The sequence below is a fragment of the Caenorhabditis briggsae genome, assembly GCF_000004555.2.
Source record: "Caenorhabditis briggsae complete genome, chrX, whole genome shotgun sequence".
Classification (NCBI taxonomy): Eukaryota; Metazoa; Nematoda; class Chromadorea; order Rhabditida; family Rhabditidae; genus Caenorhabditis; species Caenorhabditis briggsae.
Window position 1 is genome coordinate 7,929,833 of NC_013491.2, and position 22,981 is coordinate 7,952,813.

General features: G+C 38.7%; 5 protein-coding genes across 5 annotated transcripts; 4 read left to right on the forward strand and 1 right to left on the reverse strand.

The window, feature by feature from the left end:
* Window positions 1-590: 590 nt before the first annotated feature.
* Window positions 591-6,460, forward strand: CBG14081 (the record flags this gene model as incomplete). Its single annotated transcript, XM_045239417.1, has 11 exons — window positions 591-706; window positions 1,830-1,911; window positions 2,574-2,732; window positions 3,036-3,327; window positions 3,471-3,792; window positions 3,843-4,093; window positions 4,306-4,750; window positions 4,799-4,991; window positions 5,037-5,357; window positions 5,407-5,565; window positions 6,380-6,460. The coding sequence occupies 11 exons, from the start codon at window positions 591-593 to the stop codon at window positions 6,458-6,460; spliced, it is 2,421 nt and encodes an 806-aa protein (XP_045095326.1).
* A 3,336-nt stretch (window positions 6,461-9,796) lies between these two features.
* On the forward strand, window positions 9,797-11,496 carry Cbr-gpa-5 (the record flags this gene model as incomplete). The annotated part of the gene is made up of 8 exons (XM_002644250.1): window positions 9,797-9,957; window positions 10,005-10,143; window positions 10,190-10,347; window positions 10,391-10,519; window positions 10,562-10,700; window positions 10,875-10,949; window positions 10,994-11,218; window positions 11,365-11,496. The coding sequence occupies 8 exons, from the start codon at window positions 9,797-9,799 to the stop codon at window positions 11,494-11,496; spliced, it is 1,158 nt and encodes a 385-aa protein (XP_002644296.1).
* A 1,261-nt stretch (window positions 11,497-12,757) lies between these two features.
* Window positions 12,758-15,588, forward strand: CBG14084 (the record flags this gene model as incomplete). Its single annotated transcript, XM_045239418.1, has 9 exons — window positions 12,758-13,045; window positions 13,096-13,266; window positions 13,312-13,509; window positions 13,556-13,646; window positions 14,663-14,793; window positions 14,841-14,976; window positions 15,022-15,185; window positions 15,243-15,360; window positions 15,407-15,588. The coding sequence occupies 9 exons, from the start codon at window positions 12,758-12,760 to the stop codon at window positions 15,586-15,588; spliced, it is 1,479 nt and encodes a 492-aa protein (XP_045095327.1).
* Window positions 15,589-17,170: 1,582 nt separating this feature from the next.
* On the forward strand, window positions 17,171-18,525 carry CBG14085 (the record flags this gene model as incomplete). Its single annotated transcript, XM_002644253.1, has 6 exons — window positions 17,171-17,277; window positions 17,402-17,543; window positions 17,593-17,755; window positions 17,806-17,930; window positions 17,981-18,282; window positions 18,336-18,525. 6 exons carry the CDS (start codon window positions 17,171-17,173, stop codon window positions 18,523-18,525), a joined length of 1,029 nt encoding a protein of 342 aa, XP_002644299.1.
* A 742-nt stretch (window positions 18,526-19,267) lies between these two features.
* On the reverse strand, window positions 19,268-22,224 carry CBG14086 (the record flags this gene model as incomplete). Its single annotated transcript, XM_002644254.2, has 9 exons — window positions 19,268-19,468; window positions 19,515-19,651; window positions 19,697-19,807; window positions 20,091-20,241; window positions 21,012-21,129; window positions 21,176-21,314; window positions 21,378-21,762; window positions 21,810-21,929; window positions 22,105-22,224. The coding sequence occupies 9 exons, from the start codon at window positions 22,222-22,224 to the stop codon at window positions 19,268-19,270; spliced, it is 1,482 nt and encodes a 493-aa protein (XP_002644300.2).
* Window positions 22,225-22,981: the final 757 nt, after the last annotated feature.

Sequence of the window (22,981 nt, forward strand, 5' to 3'; positions counted from 1 at the left end):
GGAATACTCTGGATAAAGTGGGATATCGAGATGCGCAAACATCTCGCCTTCGTTTTCTGACGTGGAGAATTGCAAATTTTTCCACTCCACTTTGCACTTTCGCCTTTGTTTTTCCAAGGTACCGAGAATCAGATGACGTGGATCAGAAGTGTAATGGGACTACTGTATTCAGCACACGCTATCTGATACAAGACTTTCAAAAGTTCATGTCTAGAATCCTTTATCTAAAATAATGAGATCTTCTTTCTTTCATGTCTCATTTTCTTGCTATACTTCCGGACTCTTTTTCACCCCCATCCCGTGTTTTTCTTGAGTTTTCATTCCTCGCCACTCTTTTAAATTGAACTCATTATCTTTTCTTTCCCTACACATTGCCTATTCTCTTTTTCTCTCTCCTCACTTCATACTAGTACTCTCAGAAATTAGCATCATAAAAAGTATAAAACCTAATTTGCTCTCATTTTGCACACTTGGTGCACATATACACAGACACACGTTTCTCCCCAAAAATCTTTTTTTATTTTTCCAGATGTACTAACTTTTTTATCGGGTCGATAAAAACACAAAGTGAACGACGTCTCTTACGGAAAATGGGTGACCGAAGCATCGACGAGGCGACCGTCGGCTGCTCAGATGATGCAGAAACACGTTCGTGTCCCGGTGACTTGCGATCAGATCATTCGTCGAAACCAACAAGGAGTAAATGGTGAGTCCTTAAAAAATTCGATTCAGTTTACGGTGAAATTTGTGTACTGAATGCGGTAAATCATGATTTCTGGGAAAAACAGTTAATTGTGATTCATTACCGTTCAAGAAAGGAGGTCTTCAAAAAGTTTTGATTAATATAATTTTCAAGATATTCATTCTTTAGATAATTTCAAAAAAGATGAGTGGAGTTCGAAATTTTCTCAGGAATTTATTTAAAAAATGTTTTAAGAATTTTGACCTAATCTTGATTTTGTTTGCGTGATTGAGGCTCAATTTTTAATTCTAAGAGTTAGTTTTTTTTCAAATTACATTCTAATTCTTAGTTTTTGAAAATTTTTGATTTATGTCGTTCTCATAATCCGTATTTCATCGACGCTAACACCACGTACATTTCCAGCTCAATTATCTCGGCTCCTGTAAGAGGTGTCAGGAAAATGTCAACATGATAAAATGTTAATGATTTTGTGACACATAATTTGTCAGTCAAAGAATTTTTGATATTTTCCACAGAAATTGAAATAATTGAGCTCAAAACTAACGGTTTCAGTGGGGTTATATCAGAGAAAATACGGTAGCTTGTTTGTCATTTTCAAATACCGTATTTTCTCGCCAAAACTCTTCATTATTTAGTCCAATTTTTTTCAAAATCTGTAAAAGAAATCAAAGTAATGTCAACTGATAAAATGATTCTCATTTAATTTTCAACATTTCGATAACTGACAATTTTTGGCAATTTATCGGAGCCTAGATAATTGAACTCTGTTTCATTCCATAGAACGTCATTTGAACTTCTGTCTCAATTTAAGCTCAGCTGATTTGGTAGATTTGAAAATTTTGTCACTGCATGAAATCTTAAAAGTTTAATCAATAGCATTTGACCAGATTTGAGATTTGTGATAAAACTCTGATAGAAACCGAGACAATTGAGGTAAAGTCAAATTGTTTTTTTTTGACGGTTTAATCAGCACAGTTTCAAAAAAAAACCGAAATTCTTGAATCTCAAGTTTTAAAGAATTTCAAATTTTTGAAGCAACGAGAAAAGTTTTCCGTCTCCTCATAATCTGACGTTTTCAGTCTCCTCATAATACTCATGAACTTTCCAACAATCGTTTTTTTTTCAGGAGCCACATGCGACAGGCGTCCCAAGGAGTACCACCCCGCCACATGGAGAAGGCACTTCGAAGGAAAGAATTCCAATTGCCAGTGAGTTTTTTCATAGTTTATTTTCTTCTTTCTGGAATTTGGGAAAGCAAAAAAAGTCGCTTTTTTCACGCCTTTCGCACTCGCGAAAACTGTCTTTTTTCTGCCAATTCTCATTCCCTCCTCTTTTTTCCGGGAGTTCGTCCCCCATGTGAGAGTCCTAACTAGGAGAATACAAGACGAAAAACCATTTTCTTCCTTTTCTCATGCATCTTTTGTGTTTTGTTTATGATGATATCGTCTTTTAAATAGAAAACGAGAATAGTGGCAACAATTTTTTTTCGATAATTGGTTTTTATAGAGCCATCTCTTATGTTTTATGGACCCATAAACTATAATTAATTTATAGTTTACTTAATACACCAATTTTTTTTTCCGAATTCATTTTTCGTTTCCACTTTTCACAAGCTCCGCCTCTAATATTCTACTATTTACTAGAAATAGGTTTAGATGTCAAACAACATTTTCAGAATTTCAATATGCGTCATCTTCCAATAAAAAAATGTTGGGAGGGACGAGAGTAATATAAAAAATCTTTTTTTCTACCTCATTCTTTCATCATGAAATTTGTTTTTTCGACATTGGTCCATTTCAAAATTTATCAATCATTGATTCCCACATCATGTTTATCGGTTAGCTATCATTTTGATCATTCCTCATTCTAGGCACAACAACACGAGCTGATCGAGCGTGAGATGACGGTTCTGACTGAGGAGTCCCAGTGTGGACTGGGCAAGTACAGACCGAGATGGTTGCAGTGGTTGGGCAAGCAGTTGCCAATGATCGTGCTCTTGTGTGTTTACTGTAGTATACAGGTTAGTTTGGTTTTCAGGTTATTATCGTTGTCTGAAAAAAAAAGGTTGAAAGCGGATTTTTTTCTTTAAGGCGCAAGAAGAAATTACAGTATCTTTTGAGGAACCTAGTTTAAATATTTTTGTAATTTCTCGAAATTGATTGGCTCAAAAGATACGGTAGTTCACTTTTGCACCTTTCAAGGTCGACAGGCTACATTTAATAGTGGGCAGGCTTCCAATAAATTTTTAATAAGAGTGTTCAACAAGATATCCGCTCTCAATCTTCTCTTCTCAGACAGCTGTACTAACTTTCAAAACATTTTTCCGTTTAAGGGTCTCATCGTCAATGGCTTGGTCCCTTCTGCGATCTCTTCCATCGAACGCCGTTTCAAGTTCAGTACTAGTCACATGGGCAGAATTGTGCAATTCTACGACTTTGGCTATGTGCTCCTCTGCATTCCGGTGTCCTATTTCGGAGGTCGACACAGTAAGCCATTTGTACTCTCTCTTGGTCTGGCTTGTATGGCCCTTGGATCCTTGATCTTCTCAACTCCGCATATCATGTCTGACTCCTACTCGGCTTCTCAATCCAACATGTCGTATGGAACGTGTTCAATTGACAATGGTGAGTATGTAGTTTTTGTAAAATCGTCGTGACTCATGTTTGATGTTTAAAAAAGCGTAAAAAAATACGAAATGGTTTTGATTCCCAAACGATTCTCGGAACAAGAAAAAACAATTTTTTTCGAAAATTATGAAACATTTCAGTTCTCCACAACGATGTGACGTCACCTGAAGCGCTTGCCCAAACAGCATGTCAAAGTGAGAACCAGGCACAACACTCATCCAGTAACTTCTACTTCTACCTTTTCTGTCTTGCACATTTCTTACACGGTGTCGGAGCAACCCCATTGTTCACAATCGGAGTCTCTTATATCGATGAAAATGTTGGAACGGCCAAATCTTCTTTGTTTGTTGGAATCTTCTATTCGTTTGCTGTTTTCGGACCGGCTATTGGTTTCCTCGGGGCATCGGTGTCTCTGCAGTACCATACCGATTTTTGGCATCTTCCTCCAGAGCAGATTTTGAAGTAAGAAAATTGCCCGAAAAGCTTTGAAAATTTGGAATGAATTATCTCAGAGTATCATCCGGTGAAACCGATCCGACTTGGGTTGGCGCTTGGTGGCTATCCTTCATTGTTGCCTCTTTTGTCGGATTCGTTGCAGTTCTCCCGTTGGCCTCCCTCCCAAAAGTTCTCCCGGAATCTCTGAAATTCCATCGTACTCGTCTTCACGATGCCGCCGTTCAAAATCGTCGTCGGACACCAGAATGTTGTGGAATGCCCGGATCCAATAAAACCGCTGCTTTGAATAGCGATGCTCCCTTGCCAGGTGAGAACATTACGAACAGTGAATAAAAAACACAAGAAAAATTTCTGTCTCAGACGTGTGTTTGATAATCTCCATAGACTCTTTTTGTATATAATCTTTCGATACAAAATTCCTCGATTGGAAAACAAAGGAATTGTATTGTGGAGAGGATTATGGAACACTGAAATATCTTCCTGAACTATAATGAATGGTGTTTCAATGATGCTTTACAGAACAAGCATCTCTGCTCTACTCATCAATTCCATCCCGTGGATCTGGACCTTTTTGGTACAAAATCTGGTTGGACGTCCGTCACATTCCAATTGCCATCTACCGTATCCTCACTAACTGGCTCTTCATGATCATCACCCTAGCCATGGCTATCGACAGTTTGGTGGTTACTGGTGCCTCATCATTCATGTCCAAATATCTCGAAAGACAGTTCAGTGTCCGACCAAGCAAAGCCAACTTGCTCATCGGTTGCGTGATGGTGCCAATGGCCGGAATGGGATGTATGGTGACTGGAGGAATAGTCAATCATTTCCGTTTGAACAGCAGCAAGATGCTCAAGTTCGCCATTGGACTCATCTTCCTGTCGCTTCTCTTCTCGCCAATGTACTTGATCTACTGTCCACACGCTCCATTGGTCGGAGTGGACTCTGAGTATCCGGATTCTGAGTGAGTCAAAGGTTTTGGGGATTTAAGATAATAAAGTTGACGTTTCAGAGGCTCTGTGCCAGACTACAACAATGCTACCTTCACAAAGGATGCAGAATTGACAAACACCTGCAACAAGCAATGCACATGCGATCCCTCTGAGTACCGACCGGTGTGTGCGGAACTAGAGGATGGTCGACAATTTACCTACTACTCTCCATGTTACGCTGGATGTGCCGAATCCTATTCTGCTTCTCTGAAGGTGAACCCAAAGAAAACGTAGACCCTTCAAATCGTTTGTTTTCAGGAATACACCCAATGCAGTTGTGTGCCAAACAACACTAAAAACCATCCTCGAATTGTTAAGAAAGGCGTTTGTGAGCCTCAGTGCACTGAACTCCTCTGGTTCCTTCTCCTCTTCGCACCACTCTCTTTCTGCACGTTTGCCGTTGCAGTGCCAATCATTTCGGTTATTCTGAGGACTGTCGACTACAATGAGCGCTCGTTTGCACTTGGTATCCAGTGGATTATGATTAGAGTCATTGGCACGATTCCTGCTCCAGTTTTATTTGGATGGATGTTTGATGTCTCGTGTATCAAGTACCAAACCGACTCGTGTGGAGACTCGGTAATAAGATAATTCAAAAAAATTGTCTTGAAAGATCCGATATTTTCAGAGTGGCGGATGTCTGATGTATTCGAATCAATATTTGGCGAATCTTTTCTTGACTTTTACAATCAGCGGACAGGTTATTACATTGGGAATCTTGATTGTGGTTCTGATGATTTTCGGTAACGTCCTTAATGATGACGCGTCTCATAACGTACTCCCACCGGTGAGTCATCTAGCTGCTCAGTTGCTTAGCTTATATATTTTCAGCTGCTTAGTTTTTAGTTCAGCATGCTTAGATTTCTCAGCTTCTACTGCTTGCTTCCTTGGTTTGTTGTTGCTCGATTGGTTTGGTTTTGGTACTTTACTAACTGATCCGGTTCAATTTACTGAATTTTCCGTATTCATTTCAGCGGAACATCGCTAGTATACTTGAATTTTGAGCTCAGTCTTTTTTTGTCTTTTGAGAAATATCAAAAATTAGACAGTTAATGAAATTTTTGTAATCATGATACAAATCTTTACTCAAATGAAAATTTTTCAGAAACCAAGAATTGAGCTCAAAGTTCTAGTATAGCGTACTAGCAAAAAGAGGGTGTTATTCAAGCTTTAACAAATGAGAGCTGTGGAAAAGAGCTCGTGTCTAAAGGTCTCACATTGACAATTACAGTAACCTGAAAACATTTTCATTTTTTCGGTTTTTGTTTTTCTCAAATTTCGTGCGCTTCCAGTTAATTTTTTCATCATTAAAATTTCTAATTACCCGACTTATTTGAAGGGAAAAACAATAAACGAAACGAAAATCAGTAAAACAACGAAAACATAAATCCTGATATAAATGAAAATTCAGGGTACGGTAGTTTTTTTCGTGGAACTTTCAGCACAACTATCGGCGTTTCTTTTCCACAGCTCCGATTTTTTGTAATAAAATTCAATATATTCGGTCATATATAAGTTTGCATGTCATGTTCGATTTTAATTTTTATTTTCCCTGTTTAGTTTTTTAATTCACCAAAACCAAAAAAATCATATAATTTCAGGGGGATCATCAGATGGAAGAAGCGAGTCTGGTCGAGAGGAAAGAGCTCGAGCCTGATGAGAAGACCACCTTGACGCAGTAATCTTCTGGAATCTCTTCATTACTTCCCCTGTAGTACATCATTTCTCTAATGCTTTTCACACTACCCAGCCATTACCAATATCAATCGTATTTTCCCTCTTAACTTCTCGAGTTCTCATAAAATCACTTTCTAGGCGCAGAAATGTGTACTTGCCTGATCGAAACCAACGTCTTTATCAACTCCTTTCATTACAAAATCGTTTTATATACGGGCATCGTGCCGTCATATGAACGATAACCCTAGTCATGTCGGCTCTCTTTCTCTCTACGATTTCCTTGTTTGCCAAAAAATCCTTTACTGAAACGTTGTCATTTTTCCCTTTTTTTCGCATTCTTGCTACACCCTTTACCCTTATTCTTTTTTTTCTCTTTGCTTTTTTCTTTGTTTCATTTGTTCTATTTTTTCCCACACTCCTAGTACGTTTCGTTTTTCATATATTTTCTTTTTTTTTTCGAAAATCCATTCTCCAAGACTGGTATCCACTTTTCACATAACTTGTTACATCGTTTTTTTCTCCGGTCCATGAATAGTTTTTCCCTATCATTTCGTTTCGAACCTATCCCTTTTTTTGTATTATCTTTCTCTCATTCAAATTTAATTCCATTGCAACATCCGGTAAGATGATCTTATTCTTATTTCTTTTTAGTGACATATGTTTTCGATAGCTTTAAGGCATCGATTCTGTACGATAGTTCGAGACTTTACGTTCTTTTCTGGAAGTGTTCTCATATCGACAACCCCCCATCCCCCCATCCCCTGTTTTTCTTTTTGCACCCATGCTTCATAAAAACTGAGAATTTAAATGTTTTTACATTCAAAACATTAAAAACAGAATCACATATTTCAAACAGGGATTTTCGGAATTAATTCAGAATGTTTCCTGATTTTGAAAGTTTCACAATTTAGGATTATTCTGAATTTGAGAATTATGGGATGTAGGACTTTTAGAATGTCACTTCTTCATTTTTGAATTTAATTTCCCACAAAGACGCAAACAATTTCTGAAAAATGGCAAAACACGAAAAATATTGAAAGTAATTTCGCTCGAGATTCGCAAAAAATTTCGGTATGCGCCTTCAAAATACCGTAGTTAAAAAAGCTCTAATTTCGACATACAATCGACAGTAATCCAATCGGAGATTAAATCCGAAAATTTTGAAACTTTCGGAATTTTTAGATTTCCGAATTACCTTCGAAACATTTTTGTATTTCAGCTATATTTTCAGAGATGAGAAATTGGAAGAAATTTATTGAAATGCGCTTCTTTTTCAGGGCCGAGGAAAGAAATTTGACAGGGTTTTCCGAGATATTCAAATTGTCAAATTTGAAAAAAAAGAAAATGGAAACAATTGTTTACTGTGACTTTCTGATAGAGTGTTTGATCTCAGAGATAAAATCCAGGATCAAAAAATGAGAAGAATCTTGCTCTTCAGACCTTCAAAATTCTAGCCTTCAATTTACGCACTCCCATATTAATGACGTGTTATATATTCCATCACTTTTATTTCACAGAAACTTCCAAATCCCATCAATTGCGTCACCACAGCACAGCCGTCTACAGTATCGGCTGCTTGTTTTCGAGTTTTTTACCATCTTCACATTGTACTTGCAGAACCTTAAAAATACAAAAATCGAGACAGAAAGACTAATGATACAAAAAACGGTTGTCCGGAATGATTGGAAATGTAGTCGTACACCTACAAACACGGAAGCGCACCAAGCAACCAGACTTTGGTTAATCTTATTGAGCCCCCCTCGCCAACTTTAATCGAGAAAATCACGTTTGAAAATTTGAGTGGTACTGTAGTCTTATGTTTGAGGACTTCTTTTCAATTTGACTAAAACCACCAGAATTTTACGATTTTAGTGAAAGAATTTCATTTTTATTGCAAATTCTAATCTTTCTAAAAGCCTTAAAAAAATATTTTGAGATTTTTTTTTCTTAGGTCGTCAAAATTTCGATTCTTCTGAAAGTTAGTTGAATTTTCAATCAAACTAAAAGTTCGTTTTCCTCAATAGGACTAAACTTTCATGATAGAATCCACTCAAACAAATTGAAAATGGGCGGAGTTTTACGCGGATGGTCCACACTTTAGTTTTAATTAGGCTACTTTTCGAAGAAGTACAGGAACAATTTTTCCCTGCTGTTCTAGTTTATTTGCATAGTTGTTAGTTACTCTTCCAGATGTTTTCCTTCCTCACCCCATTTTTCCAGATTGTCCAATTCTAAAACTTCTGATTCGCCCTTTGTTTTCTCTAACCACTCCCTTTGTGTTATGAATCCATATCTCCTGAAATAGTCAACATCCTGTGCACTATTCCTTGTGAGGTATCATACTGAATGCCCTATGTTAGTTTCCATAGTTCAAAATTCAGAGACTGAAACTACGATTTCCATACAATCCACTCATTCTTATCCCGTTTGTCGGCTCCACCCATCTAAAAATTCCAGATGATAGTGCATGGCACGGTGTTTTGGAGGGAGGGGCGGAGTCAGAAAGGAAACCGCACTCTTGTCATCTTGCTGTTTTTTCATTATCTCATCTGATTTTCAACTCTTTCTTCTCTTCTCGATCTCCACACTTTTTGAGATCTTCCGGTTTTCTTCCTTGGAGGTTTACAGATATAAGGGAAATCAAAAACTAATAGGATGCTAAGGTTTTCATAGGTATTGTGTAGGTTAGTCATAATAGGTGAATAAGTTGAATAAGCTTAACAAGATAACTGATCTTTTAGCAATCTGAACTTGCTAAGCCTTTTTTAAGTGGTTCTTCTGGAACATGATAATTTTTTTTGGAAGATCAATTGTTTTTAAATTAAAAAAATGTTGCTAGTGGAGAACTAATTTATCTTGCTTCTTGTAAAAGGTATGGAAAACCTGTCAACTAATAATTAATGCAGCCAAGAGCTTGAAATTTTTTTACAATGTCTTTCATTTAGTAAAGATTGTGTGAAACTCAAATCTCAACTACATTGTGCCCACAATATGTCGTCATGTAGAGCAACTTACGTTGAATATCCATTTCTTCTCACGCCTCACATTCCCGAACGTTTCGAGTTTTAATCCCGGTTTTGTCTGATTTTTCGTTTTTTCTCCTTCACTCTTTCTGTTCCAGTTCCTAGCCCTTCCATTTCAGAAATTATATTTTTACCGTACTTGCTCGAATATAATTTATACTTGCAATTTGAGCTCAATTATATCGGTTACCTCATAGATATTTAAAAAATGAACTGATGAATCATTTGTAAAAATATCACCAACTTTGGTATTTTATTTTTTGTTCCTAAAATTCGTTTCGGTTATTTTCAGGGTTACCATAGGTTCAATAACTGAATATGGGTATAGCATTGTGCAAACCGGAGCGCGACGCGGCCGCCAAAAATCGCCAAATTGAAACTCAAATTCGTATTGAGAACCAAGCCAACAAGAGAAAGATAAAGATGCTTCTTCTGGGAATCTCGGACTCGGGAAAGAGTACCATTGTCAAACAGATGAGGTTTCAATAAGATCAAGAAAAAATGGTTACACATTTTTTGAGTTTAGAGTCAACTACTGTAACGGTTTCAATGAGACTGAGGTGGTCAACGCGATTTTCCTCATTCGCAACAACATCATCGACGCTTTCAAACACATTTCACTCCTAATTCTCGATTCTCACATCATTAAATCGGACACCGAAAAAGTGATTTTGCAGTTTTCGGGATCTCTTTTTACTAGAATTATTTTAGGTGCTCTTGAAACTCTTTGCCTTTGAATCCCAGAAAATCGAAATGATGCAAGAAGTTGACGAGCTGCGACTCATCAACTCCATTCGAGTTCTGGAGTGTATTTCAGTATTTTTCGAGCACTACAGCTATCATCCCATGATACCAGATAATATCCATTAGTAGGTAGAAACCATTTAACCTAGCAATAAACCTAACATTCAGCTTCTTCCCCCACTTGGAACGCATTGCTATTTCCGAGTATATGCCAACGGTCGAGGATCTAATTCATATGAGACAGACTACTCTTGGAGTTCATGAAATTTCGTTCGACTATCAGACTCAAACCATTCGGTTCGTTAATTTCTTAGCTCGTTGATAAACCAAAAAATTCAGTCTCATCGACGTGGGAGGTCAAAAAACGGAGCGCCGAAAATGGATTCACTTCTTCGAGGGCGTCACCGCCGTCATGTTTGTCTGCTCGTTGTCTTCGTTCAACCAGGCCACGGAACAGGAGCCGAACAACGCATTTGCGGTGAGCTAACATAAACTGGGAACGCGTACTGAATATTTTCTTAGAAGGGAGACGGTCGACGGAAACAGTCGACCCCTACTGTACTTGTATCGGTGGGTGAGAGGCCGATTTGTCTTTGCGTTCAGAGAGATCACTTTTAAAACTATGACGAATCCATGTTTTTTTGAATTTCAGTGGGAGACGTCACTCAACAAAGTGCAAAACAAAATTCTGGTCCGCTCTACTGGTAAAGCCAAGCAGAGACCTGGGGTACAAAATTGACTGAAAATGCATTATTCAAGATTTCATTTCAGATGGTCAATCGACTCGATGAGAGCGTCGACTTGTTCACTTCGATCCGGGAGAACAACTTTCTGAAATCTTCCAACTTCATGCTCTTCCTGAACAAAATTGATCTTTTGGGAAAGAAATTGGAGACGATTCAGTTTGTTAATCACTTCCCAGCCTACGAGCAGTGGATCACTAACGATAACTCGGTGCAATCGGTGGCCGAATTTATCGAGAGCATGTTCCGCGAGGTAATTTTTCAAAAATAGATTGTAGACTAGAGGACAGAAAATCACTGTAATGAAATAGTACAAATTTCGTCTATTGCACTTTGTCCGATTTTGTAGTTGCACTATTTTCCCGATTTTCTGAATTTTCTGAATTTTTGTATTTTCAGGGTCTCGATGCCGATCAGAAAATCTACGCACACTTGACGCAAGCTACCATAACTACCAATATTGAGTACACGTTTGGATTGTGCTGTGATGTCATCTTCAATAAGAATATCGAGACGCTCAGCCTGGAATAATCAGCTTCAAAGCATCTTACAGGAGATGTCATTTTTCTCTTACGTTTTTCATCCTTTTTTCTAAGAAAATAAGTCCATAACCTGTTCAAAATTTGGGATTAGTGTAGGAAGACGGTGGCGGTACCTGAAAATACGACTACAACATTCGAGTTTTGTATGTAAAAAAAATATTGAGCAAAGGAATGGATCAAAATGTTGATGATAGGTGATTTCATCAGAGTGTCCACACTGTTTCCTCAAAAATTCCTTTGCCTTCCAATAATCAAATATTTGTGATCGTTTTTGAAAGTCCAATGTCAAAATTATATGCTATTCCTAAATTTTGTGATATAACCGAAATCCTTTTTTATCAAATTTTAGTTTTCCTGATCGAAAAAAATTTTGTTTACTTTTTTCAATTTTTCCTGATCATCTGATTCCTTCTCCTCTAGCCTTTTCACATTTCTATCCTTTCCTTTTTTAGAACTCCAAAAAACAACCCAAAAAATTCCCGCAGTCAGAAACAAGCATCCATTTTCATTTTTTGAAAAAATGTATTTCCTTTAAAACATTTTTGACCGTATTCCGTATTATCCTAGCAAGCTTTTGAAACCATGTTTGCTCTAATAGAAGTTCACCAAAGCCATCAGCTTCTAGCTCAATTATCTTGATTTCTGTAAAAAATATCAAGAATTCGTCAACTAATCTAATAAATTGCTTATCCTACGATTACCAATATTTTATCAGTTGAAAAATGTTCGGTATCTTTCACAGAAATAGAGAAAATTGAGCTCAAAGTTGACGGCTTGGGTGGGCTGATAATAGAGGAAATACGAAACTTAGAATCTCATTTCTCTGCATACGATCCTTTTTTATAGTACATTCTGACTCGGATTGTTGTCATCCCTTACTTCTTTACCCCATCGAAATTTATTTTTTCCCCAATCTTTCCTGTAAATAAAACCAAAAAAATCTCAAAACCACATTTCCCTCTCATTTGGTTTGCAGACAAGTATTCTCCCGGACACCCTAAATCCTTTCTTTTCCGTATGTTGTATGTTCTTGACAAAAGTGTGTCTCGGCCTCTCCGGAGATCAAACGAGGTCATTTCAATGAGGGAAAACAGCCGCGAAAACACGCGTTCTTCTGTCTCTCACCTTTCGATGAGTAAAAATTCTTCTTCCGTGTGTCATCCGAAAAACTTTACCACCAATTTGACTATGAAATGAAATGCGCTTCCCTTTTCTACTGATCTTCTTCACACACATTCCTTGTTTTATTGATGCAACCGATTACAGTATGTTTTATAACCACAAAACCTCCTCCTTCGATTTTTTCAATAAATAAAAATTGGTTTTCCATTTCAGTAATATCAAAGCAAGATCTAAAACATCTAGATGAGTGGGAACTTAAAGTGCTCCGAGATTTTGTAAGAGGAAGAGGTCGTCCGATCGTAGAAAGAATTCCTCTGGACCTCGAAGATGGTCCAGATTTTGAAATGGGTGGACAGGACTCTGGATTGATTGATCTTATGAATCCAACGATGGTAAATCAAGGTGGAATGTTTTCAGTAAGAACCTAAGTGTGCTGAAATGCAAATAGTCGAAAACCAAATTTTAGACTCAAGAAAAACCGAAACCAATCTCTATTCCCATGATTCCACCACAACCGATAACCCAAATCATCACACCTGCTTCCAAACGGAAACCGAAGCCACCATCAAAGCCACCAAAAGCTGCTGATGACAAACCTTCGGTGGAGGATTATGAGCAACTAGCTAGTATGATACAGGTCCTTATCATTTTTTTGCATCCGCCACAGAGTTCCCAAGTTTAGATGTTCATAGATCGTAGATCTCACAAACAAAATGGGGTCAAGACTCAAAAGCCATCTAAAAGTAAGGAAAAGCGCCGGAAGAATTCTGGAGAAGTTTCTTCGGAAAGGAGAATCAATTTGAAAAGCGTCAATGCTTTACCTGACCAGATTATCATTGCTTCCAAAGACAATCAGGATGTCACGTTTGATACAGACTCGGTGAGTTTTGTGAAATAAAATTTGTTCTTGCAACATCAGTTTCCAGAATAATTCGAATAAATGGAAACCAATGCAAAGATTTGCGAGTGGAGAAGAAGAGAAAACAACTAGTACAAAGAAACCGAAAAACACGAAAAGTAAGTTTTAGGAAACATATTCGATCCCCGAAGAAAAAGCGAGATGAGAAAATCATTCCGGTTCTGATCTTTAACTCTTTGGAATTATTTGAACAAAAGGAATTAATTCTTATCGTGTCAGATTCTTTTTGCTTCAGTTCCTGGAATACATTTTGTTTCTCCTCCCACTATTCTTAGCCCCTCTCTGTATTTTCAATTTTCCGTACAGACATCTCTTTCTTCCATTTCACTTTTCTTTGGCACAGACAAAGAAATCCACGGCATTACGAAATTTATGGTGGTGGGGGGAGTAATCTTCGTTGGCGGTGAATGAGGAGACAAAAAGCGATTTATTGAGATCCCAAAAATAATGGCTTAGAGAGCGAGAGAGTGGAGAGAAAACCATTCCCGGTTTTCACAACGCATCCGCATTTCCTCTATTTGCTTCATCTTCTCTGAAGACACAAAACCAGAAGTCCTTCAAATGAAGTCGTCGTCGTCGCCGACAACGGTTCTTTCTCTCCCTCTCTCTCTTCACTATCCATAAAAACTTGCTCGCTTTCAAGACGCGCATCTCGTGGATATACGTTGACGTGAAATGCGATGGATAACGGAAAATAGGGGGGAGACGAAAAAAAGAAAATATTCTAACGTAAAAAAGAGACAAATTTGTAAGGAGAGAATGAGAAAAAGAGACTCGTTTTTGTAATGAAGCAATCAGGAATCATGAGACAAAGTCTTGCGCAGAGGTGTTTTGAACATGTACGTCATTTTTGACGACGATCAACGAAGATGAGAGGCATCGATATTGTTGCGTAAAGCACAAAGCTTGCCTCGTGAATAGCCAACGAAACAAATATGAACATTTTGTTATAAGACTGGCCGCCGAAAGTGGAGTCGATCAAAGGATGAGAATTCGGGCATCTTATAGAGCATTCTGACGAGAACACTTTATGATTCATAAAGATAGCCTATCAGATCCAATATCCAAACATCAATGAATTAGACGGAAATAATAGAAACTACAATTTTTTCAGATTTGCCTCCGAAATCGCGAGAAGTCTACGAGACACGAATGAAGGAATTGAGCACGGAACTAACAAAAATACTCAAACAACTAGAGACCACAAAAACTGATCAACAACCTCAAGTCCATGTACTACGAAATGTAAAAAATGTATTACTCCAATTCCAAAAAAATAAAATTTTCTCTAGGGATCCGCTGAACAAACGGCCGATGGACAGTATATATTCGTTGCAACGATCACACTGGTCAAAGATGGAGATAAAAGTATTCTCGTTGATACCGGACTTGGAACCAATATCAATGCACGTACAGAACTTATCAGATGTAGGGCGTTTATTAGTCATTCCTCATCGATTCAATTTATTACAGCGCTAGAATCTCATGGTCTGAGTCCAGCATCTGTGGATATTGTAGTGAGCACTCATGGCCATCCGGACCATGTCGGAGGTGTTCATGACTTCCCGGATGCGATTCATTATCATGGATGGTACTCTCATCATGGGATGAAATTCAATTTGACTGCTCTTTTCGAGGTGGTTTTGGGATTCAAAATTCAAAAAAGGTTATTTCTTTCTATTTTTTGTTTTCAGAACGATACAATGAACCTGTCTGAAAATGTGATGCTGGTCAAATGCCGCGGACACACATCCGACGATATTGGAGTTGTTGTTCGGGACGTGAAAGGGCGTGGCGACGTACTTGTATCAGGCTAGTAATGTTTTCATTCTCGGGGAGAGAGATCATTGGTTTTTAGGAGATCTATTCATGCGAGAGGAAGATATCGACCATCCGATGATGTGGCAACCATTATCAGCAGATGTTATTGCGCAAAGAGACTCGAGAAGGCGATATGGCTGCATAGTGAATTGGATTGTTCCGGGCCATGGCAGCATTTTTCCAGTAACAACTAATGTTAAGAAATCGCTCAAATGTTAAGAATTTTTTCTTATTTGTTTTAAATTTCCAGTTTTTCAAAACGCTTGCTCATATTTGAACTTTTCCTATATTTAAAAATTATTTTACCTCATAAAATCCGTTCCGCCTTTTTTCGAAACAGAATCCTAAATTAATAATTTTGAGAACACTCGACTAAACATTGAGAACACTCTTGTTGCCAACAGAAGATCAAATAGAAAACGGGGGCGCGAAGGACAGATTCAGTATTGTCGGTGTCCAATGTCCTTATTTCGATTTTTACGCAAAAATCTGGATTGCCACACTCGACTTTTGATAGAAGAAATGAAAGAGAGAATAAGAAACAAAAAGACAAAAGGGTGTAAATGCCATAGCCGGGGGAGAGCGATAATGCCGACCGCAGAAACCAGGTCCCCCGGTATAAAAGCCAAGCACCGGCATGAAATTGGCAAAATATTTTGTTTCATTCGTGAGGAAGAAAGTTTTACGAGGAAGTTTTTGCTTGGAACCGGGAGGTGATTTTTCTTTTTTATGTGAATAGTTTTGTGTATGGTCTCTTGACTTCTTGGGAAAAGTATTGACCTCCATCTCGAATCGATTGGCTAGCAATCACTAAGTTTATTACCCGCCGTCTCTTCTTCTTGATTTCTTGCGAACTTTCATCCCGTTTCCCTCTTTTTCTCGTCTGAATATCAGCTCGGTGAATTCATTTCCAATGATCCGATTTTTGTTTTTAGCAGTTCATTTTACCAAAAAGATCCCGATTCCCGATCAACACAATATTTTAAAGTCGGGAAAAAATCGGATAGCCCCTCTTTTTTTGTGTCCCCTTCTCATTATCTTCGGTTGAATAATCGTCGAATGCAATCATCTAATTGCGCGGCGACAGTGGCAGAAAAAAAACTTGATTGTCTTCATCCAAGAAAAAAAAAACGTTTCGGCAGTGATAAGTCGGAATCCACTTTTGTGGATGTGGTCACCACTAGTGATGAACCCGCTCGGCACAGACAGTCAAATCCAGTTTTTCGGAGGAGGGGGGTGACTTGGCTTCTTAACTTAGGATCTGCCATTTATTCTCCACATTCCGTTCTATATCCTCATTTAGTCTTGCGCTCCGGCCCGGTGAAAGGTGGTCGTTTTCTTCAGAGGTATTCTTCAGAGGTACTTTATCATATTTTTTTCATTTAAGCTTACAATGTCAAGTGTCTATACCAATTGATTACTTCTTAAAACAAATCAATTGGATTTTACAAACATTTCGATCCCCCCATTCAATATCCGCGTCAATACACTTGAATCCAATATGTTTATATTGTTATTTTTGCGATTCTTTTTATGAAACGAGATAATTTTTCTCATCTTAAGACCATTCAGTCATCTAGTAATCTGAAACAAGTTTCGTGTTCACTCTAATCGTCTCCGTTCTCGTTCTTCTGCGGCCGCAAGAAAATCGGCTGCATTTATCGTCGTCATCATCACTCGATTATATACTCTACCACATTATATCCATCCATCGTTCTTTTCATTCTTAGTGGTCAATACAAGACGCCATAATCATAAAAACACCTTATCCTGTATTCAGATCCGCCGCCACTAGAGAGAGATGGGTTCCGCGTGGGAAGAACCAAAGTGCGTTCTGATAACTGGTGGCTGTGGATTCATTGGGTCCAACTACATCAACTTCACCTTCAATAAATGGAAAAACACAAAGTAAGAAAAATTTCTTAGCTGTTATGCACAAAATTGTGCGCAAATTCCGAAAACTTTTAACTTTCAAGGAAGGCTGATTGAATAGACAAATAAAGAAATTATGACCGAATATGTGATTTTTCAGATTCATTAACTACGACAAGTTGGCTTTCGGAGCATCCCCACTTCACGTTGAGAAAGAGATTAGAGAGTCTCCAAGATACAAGTTCGTAGAGGCCAAACTCGAGGACCAACCAACTCTTATCAAGACTCTTGCTGAGAATGAGGTACATTCCTCTTTCCGATGAAAAAAACCTTCAAAAACAAATGGTTTAGGTTGATATGGTTATCCATTTTGCTGCCATCACCCACGTCGATGAATCCTACAGCGACAGAATTGGAACCATTCAAGACAACATCATCTCCACCACAACTCTTCTGGAGAGCATCGTGAACAGCCCATACAAGGGAGTCAAGAAACTCGTTCATATTAGCACAGGTAATTTTTTTGAATTTTTGGATTCAAAAATAATTCCGAATTTATTTCAGATGAAGTTTATGGAGACTCTTTCGAGGACACCACTCCAAAATCCGAGTCTGCTTCTCTGCCAAACCCAACTAACCCATATGCCGCCTCAAAGGCTGCTTGCGAGATGGTCATTAGATCTTACTGGGTAATAGATAAATCCTAGAAATTGACATTTCACAAGCATTTCGTTTTCAGCACTCGTACAAGCTTCCATATGTGATGGTCCGCATGAACAATGTCTACGGACCACGCCAAATCCATACTAAACTCATTCCAAAGTTCACAAAACTCGCTTTGGACGGACAACCCTACCCACTCATGGGAGACGGACTTCATACCAGAAGTTGGATGTACGTTGAGGACTGTTCTGAGGCTATCACCAGAGTTGCTCTTGAGGGAACGCTAGGTGAAATTTACAACATTGGAACCGATTTCGAAATGACCAATATCGAGTTGACCAAAATGATTCACAGCACAGTCAGCAAGATTTTGAATAGGTAAGTACAAAGACCTAATTTTTTCGATCAATTTAAGTCGTCAAATTTTTTAGAGAGCCAACCGCTCCAACATTCGCTCCAATTCCGGACCGACCATACCACGATCGTCGCTACTACATCGACTTCTCGAAGATCAAGAACGCAATGGGATGGCAATGCACCACGCCATTCAGTGAAGGACTCATGACGACGATTGAGTACTACGTGAAATTGCATGTCGCCACCGCTCGTCTCCAGGGTTAAATCGGCACACGGTTCCGATCTCACTTTGTGCACTTTCGCCCAATTCTAATGGAACTAAACATAATATTTTAATTCATTCCTGTAGTCTTTTATCTACAATCACTAAATATAATCCTACCAACCTCAAAACAACCTCCAGTTCAACTATATAATCCCATATACATATATCGTTAACGCTTTCTGTGATCTTAATTTGCAACTTTGTCTTTCTTTTCTTTTTTATCTTCCCAATTCTAACTTTTTTCCTAACATTTCATGCCTCTAACTTACATCTAACTATTTATTTATTGTCTTATTCTTTGTCTGAAAGCAGATAATTCTAAAATTGGTTTAATTTTTGTGTCTTTTATAATTCTCTATTAAATTTTGAGTGCAATCCATAATTTATTGTCTGAATGAAGTGCTTATAAGAAAACAATACTTTTATGTCTGTGTAGCAAACAACAACGTTAGCGAATAGAAAAATCTATTAATAATCCAAAACAAAACTCAACGGTTCAATTCATATTCCAACCGAGAAAACGGAAGAGTGACTATGCGACAAAGATCATCGGAGAAAGGATGTGAATACGAGCGGGTGGGGAAGGAAACAACAAAAAATAGTATACCCATATACTGTTCATGAGAAGAAAGAGCAAAAAAAAAGACAATCCTAGGTACCCGAGTTTTGCACAGGAATTATGTTGAGGGTTTTAGAAAGAAAAAAGGAAAATAAAAACATTTTAAAGTGTCAGAAACGTGTCTAATTGTGCTTTTTGGAGTGGCTATTGTGATTTTTGCAGTTTCCGTTTCCATTCTGCTTGGGGGAAACGACTGAAGACTTTTTGCGATTGGTCTCCGTCAGTTTTGGAGAAATTGGCTTTGGAGTTGGCTTTTCAGTCTTGGCGAAAAAAATTCGACGAGGAATACGGATGCTGAACGGGAGACTGAACTCGTTCTCAACCTGAAAACATAATTTTCAATTTTTTCTTACGTTGTGTAATCCGTACCTTTCCCTGCGACCCATACTCGAAGAACCATCCCAACGGGAACCAGGTCCGCATTCGGTAGTCGGTGGCGGTGATACCGGCATGATTGTAGGCGTAGGCGTGGTAGTACAAAAACATGCGGGAGCTGATGTAGAATGCTGAAACAAAAGTTCATTGAGCAATGAAAACGCTAGTTGACTCACCAATGAAGACGTCAATGCTGTAATGCTCATGTGCAGCAAGGATGAGGAAGATTGCGAAGCAGTTGAGTACCCATGTGAATGTATGGAGTCCGGTCCAGTCGGCAGGGGTGTCTGAAAATAAGAAATTGAAGTTTTCTGGCGAATTTTGCGCGAAAGTTGACAAAAAACTGTTCCGCCGTTCACGCGCGGTTATAATAAGAATCGCATGCGTACGGACCATGAGTTAATCGCTTTCAGAAAATTACAATTCTTTAGTTCGGTTTTCGGTCGATCTACATATTATGCCCATTTGTGAATATAGCAAAACATAGAAAACCTAGAGAACACCTGAATGAATCTGTTTGCATATAAGCTGCGTATCTCAACCACGTAAAAAAACGCAAAAAAAACCCACATTCGGTGATAAAATGAGAGATCATCGTGATGACGGTGGTGTGTCCACTGAACATGTAGTCTCCACAGCTTCTCACTCCGTGCAGTGACATTCCAAGGTTGCTCCAGATGTGGAACGCTTTGTGCAGTTTTTCTTGCATCGTGGTGTTGGGCTGAAAATACATAAACTATAAATGTTCATTCTCTTCAAATACAGCTTAACGTTTTTCAAGAGTTCTGTTCTGCTGACAATGATTTGATACAATATTTCACAACCTGTACATTTACACAAGAAAAATCAGCATTTTTTCTATACGAAAGCTATGTCAAATGAAATGAAGATAATTTTGTTTCATTCATAGTTACCGATTGAGCGGCCACAATTTTTACCAAAACAAAATCACGACGTCATTCTTAATTATTCCTTTAAAGTCAGTAAAACGACCTAAACTCCCATTCAGAGCCATTCCACTTCCACACGGCATCACGGAAGGGCCCACGATCCAAGGGTACATCGAAAAAGGGTACATCGAGGGTACATCGAGTTCTTAGGGTACATTGGTTCTGAGGGTACATGGGATCTTAGACTGTAAGGCGTTTTAGCCTAAGCCTATAATTTGAGCAGAAAGCAAAATTGTATGTATAAAAATATTTATTTACTTTTTTTGTCCACCTACATGTACCGAACAATCCAATGTACCCTTGGAACCAATGTACCCGAAGAACTCGATGTACCCTTTTTCGANTGTACCCTTGGATACTGGGCCTCACGGAAGGGACTCTCAATTTAGGCACTGAGAGAACTTTGGACGCGTAGCTTCAATTTTGAAAACGCTGTTTGGTTATTCAAATACATAAAACCAATTTTTGCGACACGAAAAAGCAACGGAGCGCATTTCCATTTGGTGCTCATGTCTTCATTTTTCTTGAAATAAAACCTCACCCTAGCCTCGCACTGCAAATGAATCCCTGGCACCGACAACGACGTGATCAGCATAGTGAAACAACGCAAAAGGAACACAGTTCCCAGAAGCGAGAACATTCGACGAGCAATAATCACTCTGAAAACATTAAATTTTCCATGACACTCTTATTCTGAACAGTTACCTCTCGTTGTGGAAGAAGAGCACCGTGAACCAAACGATTGCAAGAACCAGACCAATCGTCTCACACATGTCGAATGCCCATGGAATGTGTGGAACGTTGTCGAGCACGATGTCCGGAAGTGGTGGATAGGTTTTTGTGTCTGTAAAGAATAATTGCTTGCTTTTTGTTTAGGAGACTTGGTTTTTTTCTCAATTTCGCCTACCTGGAACTCTGTCATGAACCAGAACCATCACAAAAGACGTCATCAAAAACGAAAGAGACGAGTAGGCAAATGCGATCAAAAGTTTGGCGACAGACTTGAAGTACGTGTCTGGTCTCTCGACTTGTCTGATAATCTCCTCTCTCGAAATCAGCTGAACCGTCGACGTGCCATCTGTTGACTTTGCAAGCGTATCCAGCAACGTCTCTTCGTCTTGCACAATTTCCGCTCGACGAGTGGTTGTGACGACATCCTCTCCAGAAATCGACAAATGGTTTTGTTCGTTGTACTCGACAAGCAACCCGTCTTTCTGGTTTTTCCACGCGTTTCCATTGGATTGAGGCCGATGATGAGAGTTGGATACAGCTGAAGTTCCAATTTCCAAGACCTGAAACTAGACGAGAATTTGAAGCTGTAGCCTGTAGCGAAACTCACTTTCTCATTGAGCGTCTTAATTCCAAACAAGATCTTCTTGATGTCTCCAAGGCAATTGATTGAGACAGGAGGGTCCTTGAGGTCTGTGTCCGTGAGAGCGAGAAGACACTTGCCGTCGACCTGCCAAAAATCGATAATGAGGTGGACACCCACTAATTGGTCTCGGGTGTTGCAAAGACTCTTTCTTTGCCCACGAGAGATTAGGGCTCAAAAACGTATCACGAATATCAATTTTATGACCGTAACGCTCCTTAGAAATTGTCCCTGAAATTTGGAAAACCAGAAAAAAGCTCACTTTATGTTTCATTGCAATCAAATCTGCATACTTTGTCATTCCGATTTTCCGCAACCAAACTGCCACATCCTCACAACGCCAATCGTTCGGATCGGCTGGAAGCGGTTTTGCATCCAACATCTGCAAAAAAAAAGAAGCAGTTCAAAAAGAAGACGTGACTAAGAATGTTTTGGTGCATTTTAGGAAATGAAGAGCTTGTGTAAAAAGAAGACTAGAAAGAAGATTAGTTGAACAAAAAAAGAAGGAAAAACGGAGAGCATAGGAAACCCTTTTTGCGAGAAGACGCATAAATAAGAGTAAAAAGAAGAACTGAATGAAGGGCGAGAGAAAGGAAAAAAATCGTTTCTAAATTTGAATAATGCGACACGAGCAAGAGTGCGATGGAAAGAGTATCAAATGTACGTTGTGTAGCTCTTGTTTTTTGCCGTTCTCCGTTAGAAAATGCTCTATTTCTCTAATTTTTCTTCATTTTTCCTCTCTTTTTTTATCGTTAGACTAAAAAAACGACAGCTGCTGCCGATTACTGCATCAAATTGATAACATATTACAACAAACTAGTCGGTGGACCAATGGAACAAAAAACAAGCTGAAAAAAAAACCAAAAAATAGCAAAGAAAGAGCAGGAAGAAACTCGAACAACGAAGGAATTTCCAATTAACTGGTTACCAATCTACGCAGTAAACGCGCGGACTAGGTTTCCCCCTCTCGGCGGCCCCCAGCCACGGCGTGTTTGTGCAACGTGGAGATGAATGACCTTGCATACTCACCCTCCTCGTGTGTGCGCAGCCGTTTAGCAACAAGGAAAAAAGGCAAAAGTCGGGAAAGGTTGGAAGAATCGCTAATATGCAAACTGATAAATGTGCCTATAAGTCGCAAT